Source organism: Camelus bactrianus, chromosome 29 (assembly GCF_048773025.1).
Source record: "Camelus bactrianus isolate YW-2024 breed Bactrian camel chromosome 29, ASM4877302v1, whole genome shotgun sequence".
In the NCBI taxonomy this organism is placed as follows: domain Eukaryota; kingdom Metazoa; phylum Chordata; class Mammalia; order Artiodactyla; family Camelidae; genus Camelus; species Camelus bactrianus.
This window is the reverse complement of record NC_133567.1, coordinates 3,622,878-3,635,373: the sequence shown is the minus strand read 5'-3', so window position 1 is coordinate 3,635,373 and position 12,496 is coordinate 3,622,878. Positions and strand designations below refer to the sequence as shown.

The window sequence follows — 12,496 nt, the reverse complement described above, 5'->3', positions numbered from 1 at the left end:
TGGGGAACAGGAGAGGGAGAGGCCGGGCGGGCAGCTCCCGCCGCCGGCGTCCCGGCGCAGCCAACGCCCCCACTCCCCCGCCCAGTGATACTGCGGGCGCCCCCGGGCCGCGAGGCCTTGTCTGCACAGACGTGACCTTCGAGAACCCCGGCTCGCGCTGCCGGCGGCCCCGGCGCGGCCAGAGCTCAGGCGCCCGGCGCCGCCACGCGCCACCACTCGCCGCGAACGCAGGAAACCACCGGCCGAGCCCCCGTCCCCCCCACTGCTGGGAGGCAGGTCAGCCCCACATGTCACGTTTGGCCCTACTGGGGGCTTCGCGCGGCAGGTCGACTCCTGGACGATACAAAAGGGAAGCCTGTTCTAACCTTCGAGTCGGATTCACTTCAGGCCGCGGGCACCGGGCGCGAAACGCCTCGAAGCGAGCGCGCGACGTCGGGGTCTTTCCGTCCCGGTCACCAAGGTGGCCGTGCTCCCCTCGACCCACACCAAACCTCAGAGCCTTTACCTTTTAAGTTGAAGTCACTGCAGGTCTTGTTAAAATGCTCCCCAGAATTGGCAGCAGCTGGAGTGCGGCTCCCTGCGAGGGGAGCGCCGCGCCCTCGGCTCCCGGCGCCTCCCGCGCCCGAGACGCCCGCGCCGGCGGGACTCGCCGCCGCCTCCCGGGACCGGGGCCCGCGCGCGGCGCAGGGTGGGGTGGGCGTGGAAGCCGACCGCTGAGCTTTGGGTTTTCCCCTTTCCCTGATTTTTTTTTTTTTCCTGCTTTGTGTAAAGCTTTAAGGACGCTACTTCCCTTTCCCAGCGGGGGTAAGAAGTGACTGAATCTAAAATCACAGCCACGGTGGTAAGCGGCCCCGACTGTCTGGGACTGGTTGAGACGCTGTAAAATGGATGCCTTTCCATTCTAGCACGTGCCTCGCTACTCCATCTGCTCCCTTCCCCCACCACACACGCAGATAACCTGTCCCAAAATGTCCACCTTCGCCAAAGAAGGGAGAGCGGCTGGGAAAGGTGGGGGCGCCAGTATCCCCACTTTTCGCAGTTGGGGGTCAAGACTTCCCGCCTTTGTGATGGAACAAGCAGCAGTGCTTTAGAAGGAAGGCAATGGTCATCAATAAGAGAAATGGAAATAAGGCTGGAACTACGTTCGTTCGGTAGACGGAGGAGCGCAGGGCGTGCTTGGCTATTACAGCAGGAAGTCAAGGCCTAAACCTGATAAATATGGAACTAGCATCGCAGGGATATTAATTAATTAACCACCAGAATAACAGCATTATTAATGTAGGTAAATCCCAACAGATCCAAAAAAACCGGGGGAAGCGGGTAGAAGGATTGACTAATACGTGGAACTGGGGCTCCAGAGGGATGGAGTCTTCCTGTAACTCTTAGTTTCTGTTATAAGCCCATCTGTCATGTGGCCTTTTTTTTTTTTTATAAGCATGTGCATCACTTTAAATTTTAAATTATTTTTAAATGAATAAATAAAACTATATACTTCCCATACCCACAATCTCTTTACTGAAACTACAAGCTTGAATTTTTATTTTATTTCTCCGTCCTGTAATCTCACTAAGCCCTTTTCAGCTTAGTATTTTTGGTATGTGGGTGTGCACCTACAATCCCAACTACTGTTTTCAAACATCCAAACTGATTTATTAAAACAAGCAGAAGAATCCACGCTGTGAGGAACAACTATAAAACTGTCCCTTGCTGTCAGGGATGTGTCAGAATTTCCTTCTCTTCACCCCATCCACCACTGCCCTGGGGAAATCACATCTGAGGGCTGAGTGATTCAAAAACCTGGGTATGAAGTTTCAACATTACTTGGAACTGCTGGAAACCAGAATTTATTTCTTCATCTACTGCCCTCCCCCATTCCATTCTGCTTATTCGCCCTCAAGAATTCCAACTCCGTTCAGTCCTTAAAAACTAAATGACACAGAAATATGTTTCAGGACTTGAGAAACTGTGATTGGTGGGGGAAAGGGCTGGACTGAAAGGTGAGTGTTAGCAGGCTGGGGAGGACTCTGTGTCTCAACTGTCCCTTGGTAAGACCTTGAGATTTTCATGCGAAATCGGGAGTTCGTACAAACTGAGGCATTCTATGTGAAGTTCTTCAGGTGACAATTATTTCTGGTGTCATTTTATGATCAAAGAGGCTGAGCTGCTCAAAGCTCAGAAAAAACAACAGATGATCAATCTGTGTTTCCAGGTCATACGGGCGAGCTTACAAGGCTAGGAAATTAATCCACTAAGCAAAGAACCAGTGGAGGCAACTTACTGTTGAATCATGAAAGTAAATCCCCCAAGTCTGCTGGGAAAGACAAGATATATAAAATCAAAAGGTAGAGAAGAGGGGAGGGAGGGAAGAGCGTTTTCCGTGTCCCTGAAGCAACCCTTCCAGCACCATCTCACGTCCCTGCAGCCATCCCGTGGGGGAGAGTGGGCTTTTACCATGCCTGCTTTCCACAGATGAGCAGAGCAGAGATCAGAAGATTCATGCCATGAGATTCACAAAGCCAAGCTGCTGAGCCGGGGAACTTCTGGCTCAAAATGTAGAGACTTTTCTTCTCTGGGGACACCATCACTTATACAGCCTTTCTCTGATCTGCTCCAATAGCTTATGCTCCGTGCAGTTAAGTCGGCTGTCCTGACACAGTATTCAGGAGAAAGGAGTTCTAGCCACTGGTGACTGTCTCAGGTAGAAGAGGGGTAAAGCAGGAGCTCCCAATTCCTTGGGGAATGCCCAGTGGAGAACTGAGGGAGGTACTAAGTCTATTTCTGAGCACTTCTAGGTACCAGGTCAGGTGACACAAAGTGACCACAGACAGTCCTTGCCCCAGGGGCTCTTGTAGCCCAAGGAATCAGACAGACAAGAACACTGCTCAGCCTCCTGCCAGCCTGTCACAGCTCTCTTCCTTGCCTAGCAAGACGTCAGGTACATGAGAGGGCACCGACCGACCGACTCCCATCAGAGTGAGCACTGACCACCATCCTGGAGAAAACCAGGTCCACAGCATGGCTGCTCAGTTCACAATGCTCAGCCGAATCTCAGAGTGTGACCTCACAAATCATCTTTCTGAGCAATGTCAGCTTGGGGAATGCTTATTATGAATTCAACTTTGTCAAAGTGTTTTGAGACTTTGGCGAAAGTGGAAAGAGAACCTCAAAGCTAAAATGTCTTCAGCAAGAATGAGGTTACTTTTTTTTCCTCTGATTCAGCCAAATTGTTGTTTGGACTTAAGCTGCAGAGAATGCTTCCATCAAAGAACATTACTAACATCATAGCAACAACTTACTTAGCGGTTGCTCTATACTGGTGCTAATAATTTTGTATTTTGCTAAGAAGTGCCGGTTTACTATTGAAATACTATTTTGCATTGGACTAAGAATTTTTAATATCTAGACCCTTGAAAAAAGCTGGGAGAATTGCCGGTGGTGAGGGTTCAGCGTTTGTGTAAGAGGGACAGTGCAGACTGATTCACATGAAGCTGCCTAACAATTCAGGAGGAATCACACAACCTTCTCATCGGAGGGAAGGTAGGGGTTGGGGTTACAGTGAAAAATTAAGGAGATGCAGCTGGATCCCAGGTCAGAGGATCTGATGGAATGTTCTGTAGGGCACAGACAGGCTCATCATGTGGAGGGAAGAGCTCCATGTTCCTCACGCTGCTCGAATCGGGTAGGGCTAGGACACAGATACTACTTTTCCTCTGATGAATATTTGGGACTCAGAAGGAAGCACCTTGTAAGCAGGAAGAATCAATCTATGCTGAAATGATGGATGGAAAATCTCTCGTGCCTGTCCAGTGTTGTGAAAACAAATCAAAAGGGAATCAGAGGAGGAAGGGCATGCTGAACATCTAAGATGTGACCGGCACAGTTCAGAGTATTCAAAATAAAGTGAAATGGGACATTTAAGAATGTTAGACAGTGATGATATCTTTGGGTGCACAGCACCCCATTCCATTTCCCCTAAATTCCTCTTGCTTGTATGTGCTTTTCCCGATATCAGCACAAAATTTACAGAAGCTGAAGTCTTTTGCAGAGTGGGATTCAAACGAAAGGTGCAATAATCTTCTGAGATAAGAATAAGTAAAAGATACTGTTTCAGTGTGAGATCATCTCACGGCTGCTTGTATTAGCAGCTTACACGTTTATTTGTTATTTATCAGATCTGCCCTGGTAGCTTTAATAGAGATGAAGGCAGTGTCTTGGTGGGAAAGAAAATACCCTCTGACTCCTTTTTCTGGGCCGCTCAGAGGTGTGCAGACTCTGCGCTGGCACCTAGTCAGGGCATCTCGGCCTGTGAAAGAGCTGGATTCCCACCTCCTGGCACACTTTGAAACCCCTCAAAAGTCAAGACGGGGTGGGGAGGAGGGAGGCAGGCAATGTACCCTTCACGTATTTGTTTCCAAAATAAAACCATTAAAAATTGAGGCAAATTTAATATTTCTAAAACACCAGTCACTGGCTGGTACCTGCGGTCACTGCATCGGCATCAGCTTCAGGAAAGAAGGGTCTGTCTGCGCATCCGGCGCTACTGCGGTCAGCCAGCCCGAGTCACGTTTCACATTCCACCCTTCACTCTAAAACGACACTGGTGTCTCTGACAGGACCCCAAACTCTTTTTCTGATTTTCCCACCAGGAAAAATAAGAAAGGGTCATTTAAGGATAAAACCTATTTCAATAATCTGTTGCCAAGTAACAAAGCTCCCCCAAACTTAGTGCCTTATAACCACCATCTTTTTTTTTTTTTTTTCATTCTCTCCCACCTGTGGATTGCCTGAGCTCATCTGGCAGTTTGTTCCTCTGGCCTCTCTTGAGTTCCTGTCGGCAGGATGGGGGCAGGAGGGCTGGTGAGAGTGAGCAGGCAGGCCAGGCCAGCCCTCTGCCCGCCCTCCGCGGGATGCCCGTGGTCTCTCCTCTCTGCGGGGTCTCTGCACGTGGTCTCACCACCTGGTAACTGGACTTCTTACACAGTAGCTCAGGGCTCCCAGGAGCACACAAAAGAGACTGCCAAGCCTTCCTGAGGGTTGGTCCTGGGACTGGCACGGCATCACCTCTGCTGTATTCCATTGGATCAGAGTAGCAAGTCCAACCCAGATTAAATGTGGGAGGAGTTTATCCAAGGATGTAAATATCCGAGGTGGAGATGATCTACCACCAGCACACAAGTGCACCAAGGAGAAGGTTCTGTCTTCATCCTGTCAGCTGTCCTGGGTTTCCTTTACACTTTGAGAGAGGTTCATCCCACTCCCCAGTGCTCCTTGATTGACATGTCTCAAGAAGGGGAAACTCGGGGGGGGGGGGGGACGGGGGGGAAGGGTACAGCTCAAGTGGTAGAGGTCATGCTTAGCATACACAAGGTCCTGGGTTCAATCCCCAGCGCCTCCTCTTAAAATAAAACAAATAAGTAAACCTATTATGTCCCCCCCTAAAAAAATGTTTAAGTGACCTTTTAAAAAGGGGGGGGATTCAGTAATAGAAAAGAATTCTCAAGATGTCCCTTTGTGTTTTCAAATTAAGGGAAACTGCCTTTTTGCTTCGATGCTTGGATGTCATGCTTTCCAACAAACATTCACCGTCGGGGCTTTGAAATCTGAGGGCTTTGGATTCCTACAACCTTTGGAAGAGGTCTAAGGAGTCATGAATCGCCTAAAATGATGTCTAAAGCATTACTTATGTGCATGTGTGCGGACCCCAGTGGTGGGGAGGGCATGGTTTGTTTTCCTTAGACACCCTCTAAAAGTGAATTCAAATAAGCAAGACATCTAAGAGTGCTTACAACTCGGGAGAGCTGCCCTGATTTCTACCTCCTGACACACTTCTAAAGTATCCCAGAAGTAGAGATGGGGTGAGGCAATGGATCTTTTGTGTATTTGTTTCCAAAGTAAAACAAAAACCAGTCACTAGCTGGGACCTGAGGTCAGTGCATCTGCCTCTGCCTAAGGAAAAAGAAGGAATAGATGAGATACCTCTGCCCCCAGGAATGATCGTGAGGACAAATTACCCACCACTGGGGTTAAAGGGATTGGAAACACCTAACAATTTGAGTTATTACTTCACCTGTCCCTGGTGAGTCGTTAAGAATGTAATTTTCATGGACTTTTGGTTCTTCCCCCAAGCATTCTTTTCTCCTTTCCTCTTTTCCCTACTTATCTTCTTAATTTTGTCGAGAGGTAGCAGCAAAGGATACAACTGGGTCTCCTTGGACCAACCAAGTAGGCACAGAAATGCCAGGTGTGATCTGAACTGGCGATACAGCCTTGAACCTGAGCAAGTGGGGCACTGCGCTCACTTTATCTCCTAGGAACATAGGACATCCCGGGGAAGAAGCAAGCTGAAAGTAGAACCTGTCTGGGGTCAGAGGAAGAAAGAACAGAAAAAGGTAGGGTACAGGAAGCAATTAAACTGGATTCAATGATGGCTGGAAGTCTGGGGTGAACTTTTTCATCTCAAATGTTCAAGGTAACCTCTGTTATGCCTAACAAGGCAGACTTACCCTTCCTCACTGGAATTTTCATCCCAAACATTCCTAGCATCCAGGAACCCTTTGTAAAATACATCCTGCCATTTCTCAAGAGAACCTGGCCCACCATGTCAGCTCAGATAACCCTCAAGATAAAGGCTGTAAGCCCCCCTCCCACCCCGTTCCTTTTCTCTACAGCATGTATCAGTATGGAGAGAGTTTCTCACACCAGGACACAGGTTCTCCCAGTGCCCATGAATACACCCTGCACAAAGGAAAACGGGTATGAACAAACAGGCTGTCAGAATTTGTAACACCAAGCTTTCCCCACACACGTGGCAGGTGAGGGCTCCATGCCTTCTTTCCTCATTTGGAAAATGAAGAGAATCACACGTAAGTGCCCAGGTTTGATCAGGCTCAAATTCAGTGCGAAGTGGCACTGACGAAACACCCCAGGCAGGAAGTACCCATTATAAGGCGTCTGTATCCATTTACGTCTCAGCTGCAAAATGTGATGGGAAGGGCCCCAGCACGGAGCAGGCCGACCTGCTTCACAACCCTGAGACTCGGTTTCTTCCCAGCAGGGGCAGGATAATGATGCCCTAGGACTGTAGCTCTAGGGGCAACTGGAAAGCATGCTACCTACAAATGGTCCCTGGATCCCTCCAAAGCTTAAGAACTGCAGGTGTCAGGAACTGCCATGGGCCCCAGATGTAGTTTAGAGCAAAACATCCCATTGAAGTTACAAATGCCAAGTGTTAATAGTTAAGGTCACAACGCACATTTGATTCATTCCTGTGACTCCTTCAATTTGTAACCCAGTAACACTACTCCCCAATGTGTAGACATGTGATGACTGGTGACTTCACTGTGGAGAGGGTGTTTAAAGGCTCTTGGGGAAATACAGAAAGGGAAAAAATAAACCACAGCCTCTTTAGGCAGGTCTCAAGATCCAACTAGAAAACCAAAATCACTTGGGTATTCTCCTGATTCTGAAAGTGACATACTATAATTGAAAATATTTAGTGTTAACGATCAACCATTACTTCCTATAGACTAAGATCACTTGAAATGTATAATGTAGGCTCGTTCCGTGAGGGTCTTTCCCCTAGCAAAAACCTGGGGTACCCAAATGTTCACATTAGGGCTTCTCCTTCAAGGCATTCAGATCTACCATTACAAGAGAATGAGAAATTTACAGTAACTATATATTAAATGTCATCATTAAAATATTTCCAATTCTATTAAATTCTTAACACTGATCTCAGAAATTGGTTTTTGTGACAGAGGCACTAGCAGAGTGAAAAAGTAGGATTCCAGATTTTATTATTTTTTTAAGATTTAAAAAACACACCTGGGATAAAATTTCTTTGATCAATAAAGCTTCAGGAAACGGAGCAAGTTTTCTGGGACCCTTTGGAAACTGGTGAACTTGAACTTGGAAATGGGGTTTAGACAAGGCAACAGTGGGCAACAGGTATCTGCACAAGTCTTGAATCACAACCTCGCATTTTTTTCTCCCCCCAACTGTTCAAGTGGCAGACAAAATAAATTACCATAAATTATACGCCAAGGCAACTTAAAAACAACACAACACAACATGAGGCTGAGGATTTCCTTAGCTCCTCCGGGAAGTATGTAACACTGTTTGTGCTTCTGGCCAGCAGGCTGGGTCGGATCAGGGACCTGTCAAACGTCAGGATAGTTGCAGTAATATACCGCAGAGCTGGCATCGGACACCACGGAGGAGATGGCCCCGTGGCCGTCTGCGAGGTTCACGCTAGAGTCATGGCCTTGGTAGGGGAGGCCCATGTCGGGCTTGCACACAAAGTGCAGATACTGTTCAAACTCCGTGCGGTCCACCTCCCCAAGGAGCTCGGCCGGCTGGCTGGGGTCCGCGCCGTCCCGGCAGGGCAGCGCCTCGGGCGGGGGCGACGGCTGCCCCGGGCCCGGCGGGGGCGGCTGCGGCGGCATCGGGAAGCCGCGCCCGCCGCCGGGCGCCGGCGAGCCCACCGCGCCGTAGTACATGTGCAGGGCGCTGGGGGGCGCCAGGAGGCCCGGCATCGCGGGGCCCGCGGGCTCCGGGCCGAGCCGGGGGTGCAGGGGCCCGGCGGGCTGCTCCGGGGGCCCCGCGTAGTCCGCGGCCTGCGCGTAGCTGTAGGGCCCGGCGGCCGGACAGTCCCCGGGCAGCGGCGCGGCGAAGAAGGCCGGGTCGTGCTCCACACCGTCCAGCGGGGATGTGTCGGGCGTGGGCAGCGGGTAGCCATCGAGCGGGGCCGCGCCCAGGCCCTGGCAGTCGCGGTAGTGGGCGCCCATGTGCGTGGGCAGCAGCGGCGGGCCCGCGGGGAAGCCCTGCTCGGGGAAGGGCAGGCCCAGGCCGTCCATGGCCACGCGGCCGCCCTCGGGGCCCAGCGCGGCCGCCTGAGGCTCGGCGAGGCCGTGCAGGAAGCCGCCCTCCACCCGCTTCAGCCGCTTCACCTGCTTGCGCCGCCGCGGCCGGTACTTGTAGTTGGGGTGGTCCTGCATGTGCTGCACGCGCAGCCGCTCGGCCTCCTCCACGAAGGGCCGCTTCTCCGCCAGCGTCAGCGCCTTCCACGACTTGCCTGCAGGGGCGCGGGAGGTGGAGGGGCGCGGGTTTACTGTCCGAGCTCCCGCTCCCAGGCCCCACTGGCGCCAGGGCCCCCCTCCGACCTCGGACGGGGAAACTGGGGGTGGGGGGTCAAGGTAAAGGTGAATGTTGGGACCTGGAGGCCGGGAGTACGAGCACTTGCGGAAGACGCGAGGTTTAAGGCCCTCTAAGGCACCCCTTCCTCCTTTAGCCTCCTGGAAGCGGCCTCCCGCTCACCCACTTGCGGTCGTTCGAGGAACTGAAAACGTCCCCACCCGGGAAAGGAGTCGGGGGAACGGGCCCGACAAACCCAGCTCCGCGCCCGGGTGCCCCCGCCGCCGCTCAGACGCGCGGAGAAGCCGCCTCCCCAGAGCCGCTGGCCCCGCGCCCCGGCCACCCGGGGGATCCAGGCGCCGACCACTGAGGCCCAGAGCCCCTTGGAGACTCGGGAGAACGGGAAGCGGGAAGGAACCGAGGGCCCCAGGGAAGGATGTGGCAGCCACGCACTCCTGGCCTCCCGCGCAAGGCCCGCACTCTTTGCGGCCCAAGGAAGCCGCTCCACGATTCGCACCATCTGGGTCCCGAGCTCGGACTCACCCAGCATCTTGCTCAACTCGGCGTTGTGCAGATCCGGGTTCTGCTGCGCCAGGCGCTTGCGCTCGTCCTTAGCCCACACCATGAAGGCGTTCATCGGCCGCCGGATGCGAGACTCGCCCTTGGCCCGGCCCGCGGTCCCGGCCGGCGCCCCGCTGCTCGCCGCCGTCTCGCCCTTCATCTTCATGTCCCCGAGGGGACTCAGCGACTCGGCCCAGGGACAGGGGCCCAGCCCAGCCATCACGGCGGGCAGCGCGCTCCGGGGCTGGCTCTGCTCGTCACTGGCGTACCCCGCATCCGGGCTGCTCATGGCGCTCCAGCCCTGCCCCGCGCCCCGCAACCCTCCGCCGGACACGCCGCCTCCCCCGACCTGGGGGGAGGGGGTGGGGAACGAGAGAGGGAGATGCCCGGCGGGCCGCCCGTGTTCCACAGCCCGACCCCGCGGCCCTGGCAGATCCCAGCCCACCGTGCAAGCAGCGCCCCCGCCGGCCCAGTGACACTGCGGGCGCCCCCGGGCTGCGGGGCCTTTTCTGCACAGACGTGGCCAATGGAGCGGCGGGGGCGGGCCGGGCGGGCGTCGTTAGACCCACGCCCAGCCCGCGGCCCAAATCCCAAGTCCCGGCTCAACCCCACTCCCGCCCTCTTCCCCTCCCCCGGCCCCGCGCCCAGGGCTACACCTGCCCAGGGGAAACTGGCTGGAGCCGGGCTTTGTCTCCAGGTCCTCTCTGACCCGGGAAGGGGGCCTTCTGAAAAACCTCTAAGGTGCTGGTTGGATTGCACTGCTGGATGGAAGTACTGGGACACGGTAGTCCCGACCAACACACTAAGCATCCACTAACCCAGGAGCTAAGGGTGTTTCAGTGGTGGGGGACCTAGCTTGCTTCCCCACGGATGTCTTCTTCAAATTGATAGTAAGTTTAAAAATACTTTCTCTCCCCAAGGACTCAACGTACCTGTTGTATTATATTCAAAATTCTGTGGCTGAGGTAAATCCTACTTTCTGAAACGAGATTACATATGAATGACGTTCTATAGCTCGTCATCCTGAAGAATTTAAAAGCTTTATCCAAAACAACGAACCACCCCTTGAAAATGTGTACATGAAATGTCTAACACGCATAACTAAATTTTCCCATATGTGTTCAGTGAAAGAGGCAAGACAGTTTTGATTTCTAAAATGTGGTTTAAAAAAAAAAACAGCATTGATATTTATGTACATGTCAGTGGATGAGAGGAAAGAAACCCCTGAGCAGCAAAACGACTGTAGCTCTTAAGGTGGTCACCCTGACAGGTGATGGGGGGTTCCTATACGTTTCTCGAGATTGGAATGATCATCTGAATGACTTCTGCTTAAATCTGAGAAACTTTTTGAGGGGGATTTGTAAACAAGCACTTATATAAGACACAGAACACCACGCACTATTCTTAGCTCCTTCTGAACATCAGCGAGCTAGTTTACCCTTATAACCCTATGAGGTCGATGCTAGTATATCTTACAGGAGAGGAAACTGTGGCACAGAGAGGTTAAGGCACTTGCCCAAGATCACAGCGTTGGGGAGTGGATGTGATCTCCAGTGGTCTGTGGAGCTCTTCACCAGTAAGCTAAGTTGTTGTGTTTGTGTATTTTGTGTATTGTGGTGTTGTCTACAGCAAAAACACAGCCATTCCTGCAGAATTTGAAAACTTTGCAAAGAAATCCATACATCAACCTCCACAACAGATTTTCTTTGTTTACTGTGAAGGGGTGATGAAAAACTAGGGCTGACATCCGGGATCTGCAGCTTCTTGTGTGATATTTCAGCGACAAAGTAATCTATCAAGACTGCTTATTAGTGGCATTCATACAAACAAAGAGATAGGGCCTTTGCAACCCCTGGCCGTCAGTTTCTCCCACAGTGCTATTTCTCCAAAGACCTCTACACACTTGTTTTAAGCCAGCTTTAACTCTGTGCCGACCTGTGATGTGTCTGTCAGCTGCACTTCCCTCACCTTCAGCAGCTAGACAGTGGTTTGAGTCTCTGGATCTCTGAGGTTCAGACAAGAAAAAAATTTAATCTGCTTAAGGAAATAAAAGAGAGGTATTATTTTTAATTGGTGGTTTTGAAGCAATTAATAAACTTAAACAAATTAACAGATTATGCACTTTTCCTTTAAGAGTTTGTTTTGCTGAAAAAATAATATGGGCTTGAAAATGAAGCATAACTGCATGGCTACAGATTGTCTAAGTAAGGAAACGTGGAGTGGAGAGAACCAGTTAGTCCTGTAACACCTCGCTCCTGGTGTTTCCTCGTGATCTCCTCTAACTTTGCTGGAGAGCAATAAATATCTTTTCAAAGATCTCAAAGCTGAATTTTCTATTAGCGCCGAAATTTTTATGAACAGGAATTTTCTTAGAACAGAGGTAGAACAAACAAAAATAGTGCCCCTTCCAGAATACATTTTAATCTGTCTAGATGAACCTATTCAACTAATTCCGTAAGAAATAAAATAAGGTGCAGGAAATACAATCTAGATGTGAGTCCCCCAAAAATGTATGTGACCGGATTTACCCTGGTGTACTTTCTCCACTCGTGTTCCTTCTTGCCACCTCATTACACAGAGAGGAGCCAAGAGGATGGAGAAACTGGTGGAGAAGAAAATCTGGGGGCTCCCCATTATTATCTGCACTTGTTCCTGGAAACCACTGATTTTTGTTGGGTAAGATACTGAGAAATCAAGTGAGAGCACAAGATCCAGAGGATCGAGTTGGAGCCTCAGAATTCAGCGCCCTTCCCCCTCTTGAACACCCTCCTTGGGATTTATAAGCTAGCAATTCACTTATATT

The 12,496-nt window shown here is 51.3% G+C and overlaps 2 protein-coding genes across 2 annotated transcripts in view; both read right to left on the bottom strand.

Annotated features, from left to right (window-relative positions):
• RP1 (RP1 axonemal microtubule associated) overlaps positions 1–1,568 on the bottom strand; it is a 240,092-nt gene extending 238,524 nt beyond the window's left edge. Inside the window, exon 1 of the mRNA XM_074354881.1 lies at positions 506–1,568. The gene's annotated coding sequence lies outside the window, so the exon portion shown is untranslated. The remainder of the gene's footprint in view (positions 1–505) is intronic.
• Positions 1,569–7,779: 6,211 nt separating this feature from the next.
• SOX17 (SRY-box transcription factor 17) lies at positions 7,780–10,178 on the bottom strand. Its single transcript, XM_074354902.1, has 2 exons — positions 9,676–10,178; positions 7,780–9,073 (listed from the first exon to the last, which is right to left on the bottom strand). Exons 1-2 carry the CDS (start codon positions 9,980–9,982, stop codon positions 8,160–8,162), a joined length of 1,221 nt encoding a protein of 406 aa, XP_074211003.1. The 5' UTR covers positions 9,983–10,178; the 3' UTR covers positions 7,780–8,159.
• Positions 10,179–12,496: the final 2,318 nt, after the last annotated feature.

Coding starts and splice junctions, on each gene's coding strand:
- SOX17 (XM_074354902.1), bottom strand. CDS start 9,982: ATGAGCAGCCCGGATGCGGGGTACGCCAGTGACGAGCAGAGCCAGCCC. Junction 9,074..9,675: donor CGAGTTGAGCAAGATGCTGG/GTGAGTCCGAGC, acceptor GCGCCCCTGCAG/GCAAGTCGTGGAAGGCGCTG.